This window comes from Lethenteron reissneri, chromosome 2, assembly GCF_015708825.2.
Source record: "Lethenteron reissneri isolate LAM-NWPU_2019-01 chromosome 2, ASM1570882v1, whole genome shotgun sequence".
In the NCBI taxonomy this organism is placed as follows: domain Eukaryota; kingdom Metazoa; phylum Chordata; class Hyperoartia; order Petromyzontiformes; family Petromyzontidae; genus Lethenteron; species Lethenteron reissneri.
Window position 1 is genome coordinate 9336200 of NC_083780.1, and position 22440 is coordinate 9358639.

Below are 22440 nucleotides of genomic sequence, written 5' to 3' on the forward strand. Positions count from 1 at the left end.
GCTCCCCACGAGCACACAGCACACACAGCAACAAAAATGCTCGCTGACATAGTCTTATTCTCTCACGTTGAGGGGACAGGCGAAGTGACAGGCGAGCGAAGCCATGGGCTGCCCCTCGTTCCCCGAGACAGAGCGCCCGTGATGGCCGGCGAGAGCTCACCTTGAACATGACGCTGATGTCATCTCCGGGGGCATCTCGGTTCAGGAACTTTAGACACAGAGGCGTGGTGTTCGATGTGAAGTAACAGCAAGCCTACGCAAAAACACAAGCAAAGACTCCCGTATAGCCTTTAACACACTGTTGGGGCAAGTACCTATAAAGGAAGGCCAACACCACGCCCGGCCGCCTTTATCTTCTCACGGTGGAGATGTTTAAACGCCGCACCTGGTACTCATTTAGAGCCGAGTCGACCTAAGAGAGACCCTGGACCGGTTAAACCAGCACGTAGCCAAACCGTGATAATCAGTGGTACGGGGTAAGGACAACAAACTAAACACAAAAATAAATTCAAGAGAAATTCGTTTTCAATCCCAGATTTAAAAGTGCATATCTCCAGTGGCTTCCTAATAACGGTAGGAAGAACGTTCAAGACGGTCTCAGAAGCACTCCGATCGTGTTTTTGTATTGTAATGTTCTTACCCGCCCCGACCGGACATCTGTTAAAAAGAGCTTCATAGCTCATCAGATTCGTTCGTTCCTCAATCCGCTTGTCATGGTGAGGGTCGCGGCGGCTCATCGAATTCCTCCGGTATAAATGAATATTCCAATTCTGATTAAGCAAGCGCGCAATGCGGCGACAAGTCTTTCTTCGATGGTTCGCCAAAAGCCGCTGCTGCCGCTGCTGCTGCGAGGGTTACCGTAGCCCACGTGATGGTTTACGCTCCTTGACTAGATCAGCAAGCTATCGTGGTTCATTTGTGGCGAGCGCTTTGCGTGTAATAAGTGCAACCATTTCTCATGTATTTGCTCCGCAACCGGAATACATTGGCGCAAGGCTCACCTTTAAGTTGAGTCCCGTCAGCACCTGGCTGGGGTTAAGCGGGAGGCGACATTCGCCCTCCCGCTCGAAGAACTTCTCCACGTCCGCCAGGCCCTCTCTCAGAGCGGCCTGCATACCCAGCAGCGCAGGGCACGGCAGTTGGGTTTCAAAAACAGCGCTGTCAAACGGCGACCGTTCGCTCGCGATAATGTACGTATGCATGTGGAACCAGTAATCGTTTCTCCAGGCGAAGAGGTGGGTGTAACCAACACTTTACCACCTCGCCACCCATTCGCGACCTGCTGATCGACTGACCGGGGTTTAACCATTTGTACTGCTGAGTGGACAGAGGCAGAGAGGGTGAATTTAAGAACTTTGCACCATTGATTCAACTGCCGCCCCGGGGGAGGGGAGGTGGGGGGGTGGCTTGCCAGTCTAGTGTGCCAAAACCTGGTAACCACCAACAACAACAACATCCGCCATTCGTCACTAAGTGTCGGTGACAGTCACCCCGGGGACTGTGCCAGGCCAGGTGCACTTTGAGGTCACGTGAAGTGTCGAAGGCTCGCTGACAGGAGGTCATGGGACAGATCCAGGTGCCATGGGTTGACTGAATGAGATGACTGGCAGATGCACCAGCTGTGCCCCCTACTGTGTCAACTTGCTGCATTTTATCTGCCCGGCACTCCGCCCATTGTTGTGAGCGTTGCTCCTCTGCCCTCCGCTGTTGTTGGAGGGCGACTGCCTCCAACTGACCAGTAGCGTCCTTCACGAGCCTCCTCCATAGAGGCCGATCTCGACACCGCTGATACCACTCATCGGTAAGTCCACGCAGCTCCACATCCTCACGAACCAACATCGTTCCATGTCTTCTCTAGCCCGTCGTGCCGCTATCATTTAGCACCCTCTATCCGGCCAAACAGAAGCTGCTTGGGCATGCGGTGGCTGGGCATGCGGGCTACATGACCCATGTGAACTACACCCACCAACGCCACCGCATCTACTACCACCACACCCACCACCACCACAGCACCCACCGCCACCACAGCACCCACCACCACAGCACCCACCGCCAACCACAGCACCCACCACCACACCCACCTTGCGAGCGGCTCCGGGAGTGGCAGCGCGCACGCGCGTGGCCACGTGCGTCAGCTCGTGGACGAGGCGCGCCTGGCGCTCCAGCTGGGCGGAGAGGCGGCACCCCACGCAACTGAGCAGCGCGCCGAGCACCAGCTGGTAGCGCTCGCCGGCCTGCTCGTCGTCCAGGGTGTCCTTCAGCAGCCTGGCAGGAGCACGGAGCGCGTGGTAGGTTCACGATTAAATCGCCCACCCATGTGGCGCGTGTGGTGCATGTGGTTGTTGTGGGGTCCCAGGCTGTGCCGCAGCGTTGCCCTTTTTTGTTGCATCTACACCTCCTCCCCCCCAACCCCCCCCCCTCCCCCGACAGTTCTACACTAACGTGCTGCAACGTTTTTGCAGAATCTACGGATCTTGCAATGTTATTCAGAATAACACAGGGTGAAAGTATCATCATCAAATCAATCATCATCAGACAGGGTGAATCCACTGCTGGATGAAAGCCTCCCCCACAAGCCACTGTAATAATTCACCCAGCACCTGTAAACGGGGCACTTTCCAATTGCTGATGTGCGATTGCATTGGGACCGCGATGTGAATACGAAGTGTTGTTGCTGTTGCTGGTGCGCTTGCTGAGCCGCCCACCAGTAGAGGTAGTGGGCGATGTTGACGCTGCTCACGGCTCTGGCGAGGAGGAACTGCACGAGGGCGCTGTCCAGGTGATACTCGTGCTTCACGGCCTGCAGCAGCAGCAGCAGCCGCAACAAACAACAACAAACAACAACAAACAACACGCAGGAGTCGCCCCCGTGGTTTCACACAGCGTTTGCAGAACTGCCGGATCAGCTCAGATTTCCGGTCCATATTTGTGCCTCCCGTAGAGTCAAACACCCGCTGCGGGCAGCCGGTGCCACGCAGCGTGGTGTTGGCACACGCGCGGTTTCTGCGCGGCGCCCGCAACGCGCGGTTTCTGCGTGGCACCCGCGACCAGCGGTCACCACCCCTGGACTCCCCGCGTGCCCCCACCTGCAGCAGCTGCGGCAGGTAGTCGGCGAGCTCGTCGTCCGAGAGGTTCTCGATCCAGCTCACGGCGAGGCGGCGCACTTCCTGGTCCGGGAACCTGCGGGGGTGCGGGGAGGGCAAGCACAGCGCGCTTAACGGGGGCGGGCGGCACGACGCACGGAGGGAGGGGGGGGGGGGCGCAACAACACGCGGGGGACACGAGAGACGGTCACCGCATTGCGCGCTCCCAGATGCAGAATCAGAATATTTATTTATATTGGAGGAATTCAATGAGCCACCGCAACCCTCACCATGACAAGCGGATTGAGGAGCGAATGAATCTGATGAGCTATAAAGCTCTTTTTAACAGACGTCCGGTCGGGGCGAGTAAGAACATTGCAACAACAAAAATTACAAAAACACAATCGGAGTGCTCCTGAGACCGTCTTGAACGTTCTTCCTACCGTTATTAGGATCCACTGGAGATATGCACTTTCGATCGAAGGCGAGCGCGACGGAGGAGAAGTCGCATTGTATCTGTCGCACGTGCGTATGTGTCGCGTTAGTGTGCGTAGGAACGTGCGTGCGTACGTGTCGCGAGCGTGGGTGTGTAAGTGTCTTCTGTGTGTGTGTACATGGTATACGTCTGCGTGTACATGCTTGTGTGCCGCGTGTGTGGGTGTACCTGTCGTGTGTGTGCGTACGTAGTATACGTGTCTGTGTCGCGACCATAGTAGCATGCCCTCTGCTTGTGCGCACAAACGTCACGTACGCGTGTGCGCGCGTGTACGTGTCCGCGCCGTGGTGCATGCGTGCATGCATGCCGCACAGTGCCCCCAGGCCCCGTCACCCACGCACGTCGCGTGCAGCAGCTCCAGGGCGCGCACGGGAGACAGCGGCGGCCACGCGCGCAGCAGCGCGTACGTCTCGGGCAGCTGCGCGTGCGCCCAGCTGGGGCAGCCGGCCAACACGAGGGGCAGCGCGCCGGGGGGGCAGTTCCCCAGGCATAGCGCACGGAGGTCCCACAGCGCTCGTTTGTCATTGTCCGACAGGCTGGGGGGGGAGGGGAGGGAGAGGAGGGGTGAAGGAGGAGAGGAAGGGGAGAAAGATGAAGGATCATGGGGAGAAGGAAAGAAGGACAGAGTGAGAATAAGGATGGGAAGGACGAGGAAGAAAGAGGCGGAGGGGGAAATGTCAGGAAGCAGAGGAGGGAGAGGATCGGGAGAGCGAGTGGGAGACAAAGGAGGAGGATGAAGAGCAGGAGGAGGTGAGGGAGGGGAGGAGGAGACAGACCCGACAACACGACACCGATATATCATCACAAACCGCCGCGGCTCAGGAAGCGCCCGGGTGAGGATTTTTTTCCGACCGCAGCTGACGTCACGCACAACGGAGAGACGCGCGCGGAAGACGCGGCGATACTGTCCACGCGAGGAACACTCCGTTATCCCTGGCCCTGTTCGGCCACCCCACCTCTGGATCAGATTAAGAGGCCTCGTTAGGCCACCGTATCGCGGTTTGGTTCCAGCTCAGGTTCGCCAACAACGGTCAGTCGGAACACGACTCGGATATGCACCAGTGGGAAAAAATATAAAGGAAAAAAAATGGTTGCGCCGGGGGCTCACTCGAATAGGAAGCGCTTATCGAGGAGCGTGGAGAGTTTCTGCTGCGTGGCGTCTTCCACCGCGTCAGGCCTCAGCGTCGGCGTGCGGGATTCCGGCTTGGGCGTCAGGAAGGTGACGTCAAAATTCGACTCGGGGAAATCGATCTGCGATGACCGAGAGAGATGGAGAGAGACGCTGTAACGTCAGTTAAAATCCTGACTCACCCGCCCCCCCCCTCCCCACCCCCTCCATCATGTACGTACGGTGCCGTCGCGCTCCATTCGAATTCTCGCCGAGTTTCTGTTCCGCTCCAATGTCGATCGGCGGATTGTACCAGGCTCGCGTTTTTGTCGCAATAAAACAAAAAAATTAACAAATCCTGACTCAATGTTGTTGCTCTGTCACAGACCTGTGCCTTTTCAAATGACATTGGGTACGGGGCGGCTTGTTATTGGCTAAGGGTAGAATTACTTGTGGTTGACACACGGTTGTCCAATGGCAAATGACCTTGGGAACGGCAGCTTGTTATCGGGCCCGGGGAAGAATTAATTGCTCCCCTTTCCGTGAATTATCATCGTTTTGTGCCGCTACGCCAACCGCAAATTTAACAACAACAAAGTTTACCGTGCTCATATCATCGTAGCCTCCCCCCTCTCCATTGGCACTTTCCAAACGTCTAAATATGCCGAGGGGAAGGTGACGAACGAACGGGCAGCTCAAAGGGATGCTCGCGCGTGGCGTGCCGAAGCGAAAGGGGGGGGGGGCGGCGTGGCTTCACCTGCAGGATGACGTTGTCTTTGATGGTGGCAGCTATCCCTCCGCCTCCGATCCCGTTGGAGTTCACGGAGCATAGCTCCAGCAGCTTGCTGCCGCTTGCGAGGACACTAGCGAGGGGGGCCCGGAGGGAGGGAGGGAAACGGATTAACGCGTCAGCTTTCGCGACCAACATTATCCGTAAAAAAGTTGTCGCAAGGGTTAGATCGCGTAAATATAAGCGTGTCGTTAAACCTGCCCAACACCACCCGACACAGCCAATTAGTGAGGTTTGTCGCGTAGACCAAACGTGCCGATTAGTTACTACTTCAGCACACCGGTGTGTTGGAGAGTAAAACCCACAGCATTGACAATTCGAGTACGTTTCGCTGGTGGTTACAACCAGCTTCATCAGGCGATTTTTCCAGAATTGTCAAGTCCTCCTGTTTCGGGAGGGAGGGAGACGCGGGGCGGCACACGCAGCACAAATTCGCGAAGTTCAGGTGCAAGTGGAACACGACTCGTTTAGGAGGCACGCCGACGCGGCAGAGCGGTTTAGCGCGTTCGCCGGCTGTTGCAGAGATCCGAGGTTTGAACCATGCGGCCGCCCTCGTTAATACTCTGCGGGTCTATTACCCGTGATACTCCGAGGACGTTAAAGATCACCGTGACGTGAGTCTAAGATGAGTGGGCCATGTGTGCCGACATCACGGTCCAAACGTTTCAAAATTGAAAGATTACCCAATAGACCTTGGGGAGAACCAGGTTATCTCCCCGCCCCTTACGACCGTATTCTCTGAATTACTAGACGCACGGGAAAGTGAGACGCAACTGCAAACATTAGGGTCATTTTGAAAGAAAAGTGCGTCATATAATCGGGAGAATATAAAACGACGGAGAGCCGTGTTCCAAAGAAGGAATATGCACGCACCGCTTTAAATGGGGTGAGAGACGTCTATTTCGAGACTAGTCCTCAACGGCTAGCGGTGTCGTCTGTCCTCTGAATGGTGGCCACGTATTGCCGTTAATGATTGCAACGATGCACAGCCCTATGTTAAAGCAACAACGAGATCGCAAAAATGACAGTACTCGCGAAAGTTGAAGAGCGGCATGCTGGCCCATCCCAGGACCTCCTCCTGCTGCTTGTAGCCGTCCTGTGAGGTGCCCGCTGGAAGCGCCATGACCCCGTACAGCTGCAGGCGGAGGACTATCTCTCGGGGGGCACTGGCCACTGACAGCGGGTATTTGACTCTGCGGGAGGCACAAAATGGGACCGGAACCCTGAGCTGATCCGGCAGTTCTGCAAACACTTTCTGATCTACGGCTACAAAGTAAACGCGCATACGATACGTCTCGTGTCTCGCCGAATAAAAAGTATAAATTGGAAGTATCTTGTTTGCGCATCCCATCAGCAACACGGCCTTCTGGAAGTGCATTTTTTTCAACAGCGTCATCAGCAGTCAGGCTTTGTTTGAACCAATGCTAAACTTGCCATATTTTTACAGGCAAGACATGGGTTTGAGTTTGATACGAAATATTTTTCAAGTAATACATAAAAAAAATGATCACGAGCGTCAATGTGGAGAATATAAGTAACAAAATGTACCTACGGTGCAAAAGAAGTTCAACAAACATACATACATGTTTATAATCAACAGCTACTATGGAGGCCTTGCTATCAGACGTAAGTGTGATCTCGAGATAAAATCCTTCGAGGAAATCATTGTTAGCAAGTGCCACCTTCGGTGGTACCGATGACCCGTTTCATCCCCAGCGGGCTCAAGGACTACGAATCGACGAGCCGTCGCGTCGCTCACGAGGCGCCGACCTTCACTCTCACGGCAGCTCCCACTCACATCTCGTTCCAGCGGATGTAGTGCGAGAAGCTCTTCTCGAGCAAAACCTTCTGCGTCTTCCACGGCCGGCAGAGGGGCCTGCTGCCGTGGTTCAGCGTGCACACCATGTAGTAGCGCTCGTAGCTGGGGGCGCGACGGTGCATGGGTGGAGAGAGAGAGACAGAAAAAGTGACAGTGTGAGCAGAGGGGAACAGTATAGGGTTCTTTCGGTAAAGTCACGTAGGTAGAAAAATAATAGATCACGACGTTGTGATCGCAACACAAGCGATCGTCATCAGGTGGGACAACCACAGCAAGAAAAAACTGCTGAAGTAGGCGATATAGCGTTGTATTGAAATAAACCTCGCAAGTTAGCACATTCTCGCCGGGAGGTTCCAACACTCAGCGAGAGCTCCTGATCAACAGGAAAATAACTGTGAGCTATTCTGTCTCCGCACAGGCAACTCCCCACTCTGGGTGCCTCAGTAAAGAATCTGTCCACTCTGGGTTGAGTGAGACTCTCTCGCTCGCCTACTAATGCTGACATTACTAACAAGGGACTTGATCGAGCCGCAAAATTTTCTCCATAAACGGACGGATTCACCATCTGTCCCCCACCCCCAACCCTCTAAAGTCACTCCCACCTGACCCCTGACCCCTGCCCGTGCTGACCCCTGACCTGCCGATCCAGGCGGGCGGCACTCTGTGCGCTGCGTAGAGCGAGAAGCGGAGCTGGTCGTCGGTGAGCGGGTAGGAGTAGCGCGTGGGGCGGCGCGCCTGCGCGTGCGTGCGGAACGCGGCGCCGTGCAGCTCAATCAGCTGGTGCAGCGACGCCGTCAGGGCCTCCAGCGGCGCGCGCAGGGAACCTGCTGCCGTCGCGTTCCGTCAGGGGTCAAAGTTGGTTTGTGCGTATGCGCTCACAACAACGGGCAAAGTGCCGGGCGGCTAAAACATAGCAAGTTGGCACAGTAATGGGGGGTGGGGAGGGGGTACAGATGGTGCATCGGGCCAGCCATCTCAGTCAGTGAACCCGTGGTACCTGGGTCTGTACCGTGACCTCCTGCCAGCGGCGTTACTTGACGTGGCCTTAACAGAGCAGACAGTCTGGCGCAAGCGCCGTGGTGATGTCAGAGCGACTTAGTGGCGAATGGCGGTTGCTAGCGTTGTATGTTGAACTTTGTTCGGACTTTACGAAGATAACCGTGCAAATGAGAGGAGCGGGGGAAGGACAACAAACCAAACACAATCCACTTTGATCACCAGCTGTGCCTGGCGTCAGTAGTAACTAAGCTTACTTCCACGCTTGGTGCAGAGGTTCGCGGTCGGAATCCGGCAGACCGCCGTGATTAATACCGCAGGTGTAATAACTATGATAATACAATGCGCAATCCGCTTTACAGTGGACGTTAAAATTCCTGGTAGCGTCATTCGAAACCAGTCGGCCATTGCGCGTGCCAGCGTGATGGTAACAAATGTGCCAAATTTGAAAGATTGCCGGGAGACTCACTCAGTTGGGATTGCACGTCGCAAGGTTTCCATAATAGACTTTTTGTTGGGTTAGATCGCGTAAATATAGGTGTGTCGTTAAACCCGTCCACCACCCGACATAGCCAATTAGTTAAGGTTTGTCACGTAAACCTAACGTGCCCCATGAGTTACTAGTCCTGCACACCGGTGTTTTGGGAGAGTAAACCCCCAACACATTTCCAATTCGAGTACGACGCCTCGCCGGTAATTCCAACCAGCCTCATCAGGCAGCATTCAGAATCGTGGAGAATTGCTCTTGTTTTCGTAGCAAGTTGCACTTGTGTGTGTTTTTGAAGGGAGGAACACACGCGAGAGGGCGGCCACTGCAACCCGTACGGAAGTGAGCCGAGGGCTCTCAAAGCACAACGCCAGCCGGCGGGAACAAGACGAGCGGTGAAGTTGGGAATTGGAAAAACATCGAGAGACTCACAAATGCCCCACGATTGATCGGGAAGCAGGCCTGAGCCCCACTGGCTTTGGAAGGCACCCTGCACACACACACAAAGACAAAGATCCCCCGTATAGCCTTAACAGACTGTTGGGGCAAGTGCTGTTAGCGAGCAGCACCGATGAAGGCCAGTAACGGCACACGAGGGGGTGGGTGGCCAGCACCACGCCCGGCCTCCTTTTGTCTCCCTACTGGCGATGAGGCTGAGTCGACCTCGGGGAGGTCCACAACCGGTTCAGATAATCGTCACTGGTGTTGGCCATCGGCAGGAACTTGGGTCGCCGGGTTCGTAAGGCCCACTGACCTATATAGCGTTTTCAGTTGATATGTATAGCAGCCAAATACTCTAAACGCATGTTTCTAAATGTGGAGGGAAAAACCGGAGGACCTGAAGAAAAATCTATGGGAGAACTCCAAATTTACAGGCGTCAGGGTCGGGATCGAACCCAAGACATCCTGTGTCCCAGGCGAGTTTGCTAACATCTTGCCACCATGGCACACAAAGACGGCACACAAAGGCAAAAATGCTCCTCCAGCTCGCTGCGTAAAACGAGCCAGACAGCCTCTCTCGCTACCGGGCTGCGAAGACGCGATCACCTCTTGCTGGGGGGCGGCCGTGCCGAAGTGTCGCAGGGACGACACGGCGTTGGTGACGGCCGGCGTCTCCACGCTCTCCAGCGCCAAGCACAGCGCCTTGGCGGCCTGGATGACGCGGTCCGTGCTCACGCCAATGCCCGATTGCTGGAGCCGGGGCACGGCAACAACAGCGAGCAACAGCGAGCAACAGCGAGCAACAGCGAGCAACAGCGAGCAACAGCGAGCAACAGCGAGCAACAGCGAGCAACAGCGTGAGCGTGGGCAGCAGGGTGGCGGGGAGCGCGGGCACAATGGGAACACATTCACAATGCTGCCCTCGACAGCGTGGACCAGAGGTCCCTTGAATCTATCTCGGAGGTAGCTCTGTGATATCCACTACTGTGCACCGCTCCGTGACCATGCGTACGAGCGAATAAAAGAAAGATAAGCTGGGAACGAGGCTTCAATTTTGTACAACTGCTCAGTGGTGACGTAGCTCAAGGAGAGAGAAACAACTTGGTGAAAACCTTCGATTTAAAGCTTTCGTGACTGCAGGGATTCATCTTCTTGGTTCTTTCGGTAAAGTCACGTAGAAGGGAAATAATAAAATAATAATAAAACATAATAAAATACAATTCTCACGACGTTTCGGCCACAACGCAAGCAGCCGTCCTCAGGTGAAGAACAGGTCTGTCGGGAAGACTATAATTCAGACGCTGTCTTTCCGACAGACCTGTTCTTCACCTGAGGACGGCTGCTTGCGTTGTGGCCGAAACGTCGTGAGAATTGTATTTTATTATGTTTTATTTTCATTACTTTATTATTTCCCTTCTACGTGACTTTACCGAAAGAACCAAGCAGTTGGTGACAACCACTCACACGAGTGCTCCCCCTGCGTGGTTCACGTTTTCCAAGAGACAAATGCGTCTCCACCTTGCACGCCCTCCGCACAACGATCAGCGGTTACTTCAGAAAAATTATTTATATTGGAAGAATCCGATGAGCTATAAAGCTCTTTTTCACAAATATTCAGTCGGGGCAGGTAAGAGCGTTACAACCACAAACAATACAAAAACACGATAGGAGTGCAAAGTATAATAAATGTAATAAAATCAACCAAAACACATACAAATAAAACTAAACCATGCCCATGGTTTAGTTTTAAGAGTATGCCCATCCTCCCAGGCAAAGCCCACTGCGGTATAAACTTGCCTCGTGCAGCAGCAGCGTCTCCACCTCACTGTGATAGACATCCATGAGCATTGACAGCCCCTGCCTGCAAAACAAAATGAATCCACCCGCATCAACACGGAGGAACACAAAGCAAAATTCAACCCTTCATGTTTCAATGGCATTCGGGTACGACTGCGTATGTGGTGCGTGCGACTGTATCGTCGAGGAAAGCGGTCGCGTAACGGTTAGCGCGCTGCATTACGAACCTGGCCACCCGAGTTCGATTCCCGCTCACGGCCAGCATCAGTGACAATTATCTGAGCCGGTCCGGGGCCTCCCCTAGGTCGACTCAGCCTCAAATGAGTACCTGATGCGGCGTGTTAAACATCACCGCTTAGGAGACAAAGGCGGCCGGGCGTGTGGCTGACCACCCACCCCCTCCTCGTGTGCTGTGCTGGCCTTCATAGGTGCTCGATGGGCGAGGTTCAGAGGAGAACAGCAACCGTGAGAGACGCGACAGAAGTTTGATCAGGAGGTGACTGACCGCCAGTGAGCGAGTAACTGGGAGTGTTGAACACAGCGTGGTGGATGACACCAAACAGGCAGTCTGATTTCGATTTAAAGCTTTCGTGACTGCAGGGATTCATCTTCTTGGTTCTTTCGGTAAAGTCACGTAGAAGGGAAAAAAAAACATTATAAAATATTTTATTTTTATTATTAAAATAATAAAAATAAAACATAATAAAATAATTCTCATGACGTTTTGGCCACAACGCAAGCAGCCGTCCTCAGGTGAAGAACAGGTCTGTCAGAAAGACATTCAGACGCTGTCTTTCTGACAGACCTGTTCTTCACCTGAGGACAGCTGCTTGCGTTGTGGCCGAAACGTCGTGAGAATTATTTTATTATGTTTCATTTTTATTATTTTATTATTTCCATTCTACGTGACTTTACCGAAAGAACCAAGAAGAGGCAGTCTGATATCGACCGAGTCCTCGACACGGACGGAGGAATCAACGAGTCAAGTTCACGTGCAGAGAATCGCCATGGTAGCAGCAACAGAAGAGTGATCAGGATGATGAGTGACCGCCAGCGAGTGAGCCGAGTGACGGGAGTGAAACAGTGAGCGTTGGACCACCGGTCAATCGGACCGGCTTCACTCCGATTGCTATTGAGTGCAGTGAGGTAGGAATTGGGTGCTCCACCCAAGATTGGACAATTTACTTGGTGAGCGAGCGCTTCTGTGGACACTCGTGAAGTTCTTGGTCGATGCGCAAGACGGTAGGGCGAGCATCATCCTCTTCCTACAGCGGAGGAGGGGAGAGACACACGGTAAGCATCACCACCGTCATCACCATCCACACCACCACCCGCACCATCAACGTCACTTGCGTATCACTCTCGGATATCGCTACTCCCGTGGTTACTGTTCCCGTGAATATCACTCGAAGGTTCTCCATCCACGTTGAGGAATCGGTCAACCGGACTGTTTTCATCTAACCCGTACTATGTTCAGCTACAACATTGCAGAAAACAACTCACTCACTCAACCACCCACCAATCACTCACCTACTCGTGCATCCATCCTCTCACCACGTTGCAGATCACAACAACACACCCACCCACCCATCACTCACCCACTCACTCACCATCTCACCACCACACCGCAGGTCACACCACTTCTCTTTCTGCTTCTTCCCTCGCACTGCTCCACTTTGGAATTCCCTCCCCATCATCGTCTCCGTTGCCAAGCTCTTATAAAAACCTCGCTCCAGTTAAGAAATGTGTCAACTCATCGTATGCATGACAACGTAAACAGCACCGTTCGTTGCTCGCCGCGTGGCATTTTGGGCCTGTGTACACCGACAGGGATGATATTTATCACACTATGTTATTTTAAAAAAGCTTTACTGGCTGGCTGGCTGACTCACTGGCTGGCGTGTTGGTGACATCACCATGCACATCTGCGTGATAACATCACCCAAATCGCACAGCGCTAAGCCGGGTTCGTGCGTTGCGCTGACATCACGCCCCCCCCCCCCAACCCCGGACATATCACCCGCGCAAATACACGGGCAGTGCTAGTATACGTAAAAAATGTTAAATAATTGCGTAATCTTTCTGGCCGGCGGTGGTGATGCTGTAGCCCACCACTGTGCGTGCTGCGATTCCTGCGGGTGCTGCGCATAACTGCCCCTGCTGTGCTTTCTGCGCATGCTGCGCTACTTACGGTGCGAGCCAGCCCCTGCCTGAGAGCGCTGCGCCGTGCCAGCTTCAGCCGCACGTCCAGGTCGAAGCGCCGGCAGTGCTGGATGTAGCTGTGGCTGCCAAACTGTCGATCGCTGCAAACGCACGTACGCGCGCAAGCATCCACGCACCACACCACACCGAGCACGCCGCGCCTGTCAACGCCGTCTTGTGTGCGGCGTCGCGCTTTGCGTCGAATGGGGAAACGTTCCTGAGATTGACTGCACCACCGTTGATGGCCGCTATGACAGCCACGATATCCCCCCCACCACCACCCATCCCCGTGCCCAACCACCCTCCCCAGGCAACTCGACTTGATCCTCTCTCTCTTTTCAAAGTCTCTCGTACAAATTTCCCTCTTCAACCCAGTGCCTTCACAGCCCAGTCATGGCTTCCCCTCCCTCCGTCACTTCAGTAGGTGACTGGGTGAGCGATTGGGTAAGCAGGTTGATGAGCGAGTGAGTGGGGCGTGCGTGAGTGAATGACTGGATGGATGGGCGAGAGGTGAGCTGTGCGGTCCTCTATATACGAAGATTCTTTCAACCAATGAGCGCTTACAAGTGAGCGTCAACCAGAGTGCCCAGAAAAAACCCATGCTAGCGAGGGGGGGAAACACTCCATCCCGTACAGATGCAACAGGTGGAGTCCACCATTTGCTGTACCGCCTTGTCCTGGCGAGCCAGCGTATGGCGGCACCTCGATATTTGCGCGATGATCCCCCCATCCGCTCACCTCCAACAGGCGTGTGCCACCACCACCGCCCAGCTAACGACCGCGAGTTTGCCCTAGTTTTCTTGGCTCTTTCGGTAAAGTCACGTAGAATGGAAACAATAAAAATAATAAAATAAAACATAAAAAATAATTCTCACGACGTTTCGGCCACAACGCAAGCAGCCGTCATCAGGTGAAGACCAGGTCTGTCGGGGAGACAGCGTCTGAATGAAACAGCACCATGCTTGGAGGGTATATTTAAGCTGGGTTGGAAGAGGGGGAAGGGCGCCTTGACAAAATAATTTGCATATCAAGAGGAATTTAGCATATTTATGGGCATATTTATGGAAAATGCAGGTATGTGATTAGTACTACTTATGCCCGTGCATTATGCAGGACTAGCAGCATCAAAGGGAGGGGGTAGGGGTATCATTAAATCGAAATTTGCCCTAGTTGGCGGAGCTGCCCTTGAATCAACTTTCATGGCACCACGTGGCAATGAGCTGCCAACTGCGTCCGTCTACATAAGCCAAGCATCACCTCTGCAAGACCTCGTCCAGCCCGTGCACCTTGAGGAGGTAATCTGTCACGTCCACTTGTGAGAAATCCGGGTGCAGGAAGCACAAGATCTGAATCAGCAGCAACTCAACTGGAGACTGGGCTGCATGCACACACACGTAAAAAATTAACCCTTTATATGCGTGGCATCGGTTTTATTTTATTATTCATTTCTGTTTTTCTTGAGTAAGAGTTTCATTTTTATCACATTGGTATTTTAAATTAAATATGACATTTTTTTTTTCCTAAAAAGTGGCAAATTTTAGAAAAAAATTGGATCACGGGAAGTCGGTTAAAAAACGACCGAAAGATTTGCCCGGTCGTAAGCGCGCAAGCAAGCAAGCAAGTGAACTTAATATAAAGGATTTTAAAAAAGACAAATATCCCCCATAGAGCCTTCTACAGTCTGTTGGGGCAAGTTCTGTTCACGGGCAAGGATCGCTTCTCCAGTGCTGATGTTTACACACTGAACCACGTATTTATTTTCAGCTGAGTCGACCTAGGGGATGAGCAAAACTGGTCCAAATATTCACCAAAGATATGGGTGGTGGGGGTGGTGGAACTAACTAGAACAGGGGCAGGGCTATGCTACGGAGGGCATTGCCAGACAATTTAACCATGCCCAGACACGTCTTTGTAGCAAAAACGCCTGCTCAGAAGTGGACAAAGAAGTTGCAGGTGAAAAATGAGTTGTGTGATTTTCAGAAGCAATTCAGTTGCGCAACTGATCGCTCACGCGTGGACCTGGCTTCACACTCGCAGGTGAAGGTGATGAGCTCCAGACCTCCGTGACCACACCCTGGTCACACAACCTCAGTCACCCCCAGCCTCACAGTCTCACTCACCCCCAGCCTCACAGTCTCACTCACCCCCAGCCACACAGCCTCACTCACCCCCAGCCTCACTCACCCCCAGCCTCACTCCCCCCCAGCCTCACTCACCCCCAGCCACACAGTCTCACTCACCCCCAGCCACACAGTCTCACTCACCCCCAGCCTCACAGTCTCACTCACCCCCAGCCTCACAGTCTCACTCACCCCCAGCCTCACTCACCCCCAGCCACACAGTCTCACTCACACCCTGGTCACACAACCTCAGTCACCCCCAGCCTCACAGTCTCACTCACCCCCAGCCTCACAGTCTCACTCACCCCCAGCCTCACAGTCTCACTCACCCCCAGCCTCACAGTCTCACTCACCCCCAGCCTCACTCACCCCCAGCCACACAGTCTCACTCACCCCCAGCCACACAGCCTCACTCACCCCCAGCCTCACTCACCCCCAGCCTCACAGTCTCACTCACCCCCAGCCTCACAGTCTCACTCACCCCAGCCACACAGCCTCACTCACCCCCAGCCTCACTCACCCCCAGCCTCACTCACCCCCAGCCACACAGTCTCACTCACCCCCAGCCACACAGTCTCACTCACCCCCAGCCTCACTCACCCCCAGCCCCATAGTCTCACTCACCCCCAGCCTCACAGCCTCACTCACCCCCAGCCTCACAGTCTCACTCACCCCCAGCCTCACAGTCTCACTCACCCCCAGCCTCACAGCCTCACTCATCCCCAGCCTCACAGTCTCACTCACCCCCAGCCTCACAGTCTCACTCACCCCCAGCCTCACAGTCTCACTCACCCCCAGCCTCACAGTCTCACTCACCCCCCCAGCCTCACTCACCCCCAGCCTCACAGCCTCACTCACCCCCAGCCACACAGCCTCACTCACCCCCAGCCACACAGCCTCACTCACCCCCAGCCACACAGCCTCACTCACCCCCAGCCTCACTCACCCCCAGCCTCACAGTCTCACTCACCCCCAGCCTCACTCACCCCCAGCCACACAGTCTCACTCACCCCCAGCCTCACTCAACCCCCAGCCACACAGTCTCACTCACACCCCAAGCCTCACTCACCCCCAGCCTCACTCACCCCCAGCCACACAGTACTCACCCTCACCCCCAGCCACACAGTCTCACTCACCCCCCCTCACAGCCACTCAACCCCAGCCTCCATCCATCACCTTCGCTACACCCCAGCCCTCACTCACCCCCAGCCACACAGTCTCACTCACACCCTGGTCACACAACCTCAGTCACCCCCAGCCTCACAGTCTCACTCACCCCCAGCCTCACAGTCTCACTCACCCCCCAGCCTCACAGTCTCACTCACCCCCAGCCTCACAGTCTCACTCACCCCCAGCCTCAACTCACCCCCAGCCACACAGTCTCACTCACCCCCAGCCACACAGCCTCACTCACCCCCAGCCTCACTCACCCCCCAGCCTCACAGTCTCACTCACCCCCAGCCTCACAGTCTCACTCACCCCCAGCCACACAGCCTCACTCACCCCCAGCCTCACTCACCCCAGCCTCACTCACCCCCAGCCACACAGTCTCACTCACCCCCAGCCACACAGTCTCACTCACCCCCAGCCTCACTCACCCCCAGCCTCATAGTCCTCACTCACCCCCAGCCTCACAGCCTCACTCACCCCCAGCCTCACAGTCTCACTCACCCCCAGCCTCACAGTCTCACTCACCCCCAGCCTCACAGCCTCACTCATCCCCAGCCTCACAGTCTCACTCACCCCCAGCCTCACAGTCTCACTCACCCCCAGCCTCACAGACTCACTCACCCCCAGCCTCACAGTCTCACTCACCCCCAGCCTCACTCACCCCCAGCCTCACAGCCTCACTCACCCCAGCCACACAGCCTCACTCACCCCCAGCCACACAGCCTCACTCACCCCCAGCCACACAGCCCTCACTCACCCCCAGCCTCACTCACCCCCAGCCTCACAGTCTCACTCACCCCCAGCCTCACTCACCCCCAGCCACACAGTCTCACTCACCCCCAGCCTCACTCACCCCCAGCCTCACAGCCTCACTCACCCCCAGCCACCAGCCTCACTCACCCCCAGCCACACAGCCTCACTCACCCCCAGCCACACAGCCTCACTCACCCCCAGCCTCACTCAACCCCCAGCCTCACAGTCTCACTACACCCCAGCATCCCTCACTCACCCCCAGCCACACAGTCTCACTCACACCCAGGCCTCACTCACCCCCAGCCACACAGTCTCAACTCACCCCCCAGCCTAACTCACCCCCAGCCTCACAGCCTCCCTCACCCCCAGCCACACAGCCTCACTCACCCCCAGCCACACAGCCTCACTCACCCCCAGCCACACAGCCTCACTCACCCCCAGCCTCATTCACCCCCAGCCTCACAGTCTCACTCACCCCCAGCCTCACTCACCCCCAGCCACACAGTCTCACTCACCCCCAGCCTCACTCCCCCCCAGCCACACAGTCTCACTCACCCCCCAGCCTCACTCACCCCCAGCCTCACAGTCTCACTCACCCCCAGCCTCACAGTCTCACTCACCCCCAGCCTCACTCACCCCCCAGCCTCATAGTCTCACTCAACCCCCAGCCTCACAGCCTCACTCACCCCCAGCCACAGCCTCACTCACCCCCCAGCCACACAGCCTCACTCACCCCAGCCTCATTCACCCCCAGCCTCACAGTCTCACTCACCCCCAGCCTCACTCACCCCCAGCCACACAGCCTCACTCACCCCCCAGCCTCACAGCCTCACTCTCCCCCAGCCTCACAGCCTCACTCACCCCCAGCCTCACTCACCCCCAGCCACACAGTCTCACTCACCCCCAGCCTCACTCACCCCCAGCCTCACAGCCTCACTCACCCCCAGCCTCACAGCCTCACTCACCCCCAGCCTCACTCACCCCCAAGCCTCACAGCCTCACTCACCCCCAGCCTCACAGTCTCACTCACCCCAGCTCACAGTCTCAATCACCCCCAGCCACACCAGTCTCACTCACCCCCAGCCTCACAGTCGCACTCACCCCCAGCCTCACAGTCTCACTCACCCCCAGCCTCACTCACCCACAGCCTCACAGTCTCACTCACCCCCAGCCTCACAGTCTCACTCACCCCCAGACTCAACGTCTCACTCACCCCCAGCCTCACAGTCTCACTCACCCCCAGCCACACAGTCTCACTCACCCCCAGCCTCAACATGTCTGCCTCACCCCCAGCCTCACTCACCCCAGCCTCACAGTCTCACTCACCCCCAGCCTCACAGTCTCACTCACCCCCAGCCTCACAGTCTCACTCACCCCCAGCCTCACAGCCTCACTCACCCCCAGCCTCACAGTCTCACTCACCCCCAGCCTCACAGCCTCACTCACCCCCAGCCTCACAGTCTCACTCACCCCCAGTCCACACAGTCTCACTCACCCCCAGCCTCACAGCCTCACTCACCCCCAGCCTCACTCACCCCCAGCCTCACAGCCTCACTCACCCCCAGCCTCACTCACCCCAGCCTCACAGCCTCACTCACCCCCAGCCTCACAGTCTCACTCACCCCAGCCTCAACAGCCTCACTCACCCCCAGCCATCACAGCCTCACTCACCCCCAGCCTCACTCACCCCCAGCCTCACAGCCTCACTCACCCCCAGCCACACAGTCTCCTCACCCCAGCCTCACAGTCTCACTCACCCCCAGCCTCACAGTCTCACTCACCCCCAGTCTCACAGTCCTCACTCACCCCCAGCCTCACGTCTCACTCACCCCCAGCCACACAGTCTCACTCACCCCCAGCCTCACAGTCTCACTCGCCCCCAGCCTCACAGCCTCACTCACCCCCAGCCTCACTCACCCCCAGCCTCACAGTCTCACTCACCCCCAGCCACACAGTCTCACTCACCCCCCAGCCTCACTCACCCCCAGCCTCACAGCCTCACTCACCCCCAGCCTCACAGTCTCACTCACCCCCAGCCTCACAGTCTCACTCACCACCAGCCTCACAGCCTCACTCACCCCCAGCCACACAGCCTCACTCACCCCAGCCTCACAGCCTCACTCACCCCCAGCCTCACAGCCTCACTCACCCCCAGCCCACACAGCCTCACTCACCCCCAGCCTCACAGCCTCACTCACCCCCAGCCACACAGCCTCACTCACCCCCAGCCTCACAGCCTCACTCACCCCCAGCCACACAGCCCACTCACCCCCAGCCCCCAGCCCTCACAGTCTCACTCACCCCCAGCCACACAGCCTCACTCACCCCCAGCCTCACAGGCCTCACTCACCCCCCAGCCACACAGCCTCACTCACCCCCAGCCTCACAGTCTCACTCACCCCCCACCCACAGTCTCACTCCCCCCAGCCTCACAGCCTCACTCACCCCCAACCACACAGCCTCACTCACCCCCAGCCTCAAAGTCTCACTCACCGCCAGCCTCACAGTCTCACTCACCCCCAGCCACACAGTCTCACTCACCCCGCCACACAGTCTCACTCACCCCCAGCCTCACTCCCCCCCACACAGCCTCACTCACCCCCAGCCTCACTCACCCCCGCCTCACAGTCTCACTCACCCCCAGCCTCACTCACCCCCAGCCACACAGTCTCACTCACCCCCAGCCTCACTCACCCCCAGCCACACAGTCTCACTCACCCCCAGCCTCACTCACCCCCAGCCTCACAGCCTCACTCACCCCCAGCCACACAGCCTCACTCACCCCCAGCCACACAGCCTCACTCACCCCCAGCACACAGCCTCACTCACCCCCAGCCTCACAGTCTCACTCACCCCCAGCCTCACAGTCTCACTCACCCCCAGCCTCACTCACCCCCAGCCTCATAGTCTCACTCACCCCCGGCCTCACAGCCTCACTCACCCCCAGCCACACAGCCTCACTCACCCCCAGCCTCACAGTCTCACTCACCCCCAGCCTCACAGCCTCACTCACCCCCAGCCTCACAGTCTCACTCACCACCCCCAGCCTCACTCACCCCAGCCTCACAGCCTCCCACTCACCCCCAGCCTCACAGCCTCACTCCCCCCCAGCCTCACTCACCCCCAGCCTCACAGCCTCACTCACCCCCAGCCTCACAGTCTCACTCACCCCCAGCCTCACAGTCTCACTCACCCCCAGCCACACAGTCTCACTCACCCCCCACTCACAGTCTCACTCACCCCCAGCCTCACAGTCTCACTCCCCCCAGCCTCACTCACCACCCCAGCCTCACAGTCTCACTCACCCCCAGCCTCACAGTCTCACTCACCCCCCAGCCTCACAGCCTCACTCACCCCCCCCCACACACCTCACTCACCCCCAGCCTCACAGCCTCACTCCCCCAGCCTCACAGCCTCACTCACCCCCAGCCACCACAGCCTCACTCACCCCCAGCCTCACAGCCTCACTCACCCCCAGCTACACAGCTCTCACCACCCCCAGCCTCACAGCCTCACTCACCCCCAGCCACACAGCCTCACTCACCACCAGCCTCACAGTCTCACTCACCCCCAGCCCACAGCCTCACTCACCCCACCTCACAGCCTCACTCACCCCCAGCCTCACAGTCTCACTCACCCCCAGCCTCACCTCTCACTCACCCCCAGCCACACAGTCTCACTCACCCCCGCCTCACAGCCTCACTCACCCCCAACCCACAGCCTCACTCACCCCAGCCCCTCACAGTCTCACTCACCCCCAGCCACACAGCCTCACTCACCCCCCTCACAGTCTCAGTCCACCCCCGGCAGCACGGCCTCACTCACACTCGCAGGTGAAGGTGATGGGCTCGGGATGAGCGTTGTCCAACTCCACCAGCACCTTGAGCATGACGCTGCACACCTCGGTGAAGTGCACACGGGCTGCGCAGGATCCCCAGTTCGAACTCCAGTCGCTGTGGCTGAATCGCTCTCGCAGCCTGCAAGCAAACACAGACAAAGTCTCCCCTCTACAGTATAAGCCTTTAACAGACAGTTGGGGCAAGTGCTGTTTGCGGACGTCTATTAAGGCTGGCATGTCACTCGAGGGGAGGGGTGGCAAGCACAACCTCGCCTGGTATACAGAAGGTCGTAGGGTCAATCCAAACCCGCACGCCTGCTGCATATTTGGAGTTTGTGTGTCCTCTCTCTCTCCGTGGTCGCGTGGATTCTTCTCTGGACCTCTGGTTTTTTCCATCCACATGTTGAGTATTTGGCTGCTATACATTGTGGCCAGGTTGCTTCTGAAATAAAGCTATACAGCTCAGTGGGCCTTGCCTGGTAAAATAAAATAAAATAGTTTCGTTTGTCTTTGCTGTGCTGATGTTTACACACAGCACCGGGTACTCATTTTAAGGCTGAAACGACCTCCGTTCCAATATCCCCCGGCGCTAATATTATCTATGGCCGTATCAAACTGTCGCTTCGTCGGGTTGGCAGCGCAGTGCGTCGAATCTAGATGACGGTAGCACGCAGCGAGTTAAGCACCTCCCCCTAAACTGCGTTGCTCCCAAGACAAGAAGGGAACTCACCCTGTGACCATGCGAGAAAATTCCACTTCCTCTTCATTTCCCTCTGTCGAGACTTCAAAGAGGCTCTCCGACTGCCACCGTCGTCCTGTGTCTGAGCTCTGCACACAAATGCCACCACCCCACCACCACCCACCACCACCACCCGCCAGCACCACCACACCACACCCACCACCGCCACCAGCACCACAACCACCACCACCAGCACCGCCGCCACCACACCCACCACCCCACCACCACCACGCCCAGCACCAACCACGCCCAGCACCACAACCACCACCACACCCACAACCACCAGCACCGCGCGCCACCACACCACCACAACCACCACCACCATGCCCCCCACCACACCCACCACCACCGCCACCAGCACCCAACCCCCCAACACAACCACCACCACCCCCAGCACCACCACCACCACCACACCCACCACAACCACCTGCCACCATCACCGCCACCACCACACCCACCATGGCCCACCCCACCACCACACCCACCACCACACCACAACCCACCACCGCCGCCACCGATCCAAAGAAAAAATCTTAAATTGTCGTTGAAATATTACATTTCCCCTTTGACAAGGACAATCTGTGTTTCATAAACTCATTTC

General features: G+C 56.6%; 1 protein-coding gene across 2 annotated transcripts in view; it reads right to left on the bottom strand.

The window, feature by feature from the left end:
* LOC133343057 (phosphatidylinositol 4-phosphate 3-kinase C2 domain-containing subunit alpha-like) overlaps positions 1-21164 on the bottom strand; it is a 33475-nt gene extending 12311 nt beyond the window's left edge. The window contains exons 1-18 of one of the 2 annotated variants that reach the window (XM_061552529.1): positions 21088-21164; positions 14477-14597; positions 13209-13320; positions 12203-12282; positions 11018-11081; positions 9827-9970; positions 9212-9269; positions 7934-8120; positions 7276-7398; positions 6509-6670; positions 5445-5550; positions 4688-4830; positions 3921-4115; positions 3087-3180; positions 2706-2800; positions 2082-2265; positions 1002-1109; positions 161-253 (exon numbers count right to left, since the gene is read on the bottom strand). In XM_061552529.1, the coding sequence (XP_061408513.1) occupies positions 161-253; positions 1002-1109; positions 2082-2265; positions 2706-2800; positions 3087-3180; positions 3921-4115; positions 4688-4830; positions 5445-5550; positions 6509-6670; positions 7276-7398; positions 7934-8120; positions 9212-9269; positions 9827-9970; positions 11018-11081; positions 12203-12282; positions 13209-13320; positions 14477-14597; positions 21088-21151 (2133 nt within the window). In that variant the 5' untranslated portion in view covers positions 21152-21164. Of the gene's footprint in view, positions 1-160; positions 254-1001; positions 1110-2081; positions 2266-2705; positions 2801-3086; positions 3181-3920; positions 4116-4687; positions 4831-5444; positions 5551-6508; positions 6671-7275; positions 7399-7933; positions 8124-9211; positions 9270-9826; positions 9971-11017; positions 11082-12202; positions 12283-13208; positions 13321-14476; positions 14598-21087 lie in introns of both variants that reach the window. The other variant, XM_061552520.1, reaches the window with a different exon arrangement.
* Between the last annotated feature and the right edge of the window lie 1276 nt (positions 21165-22440).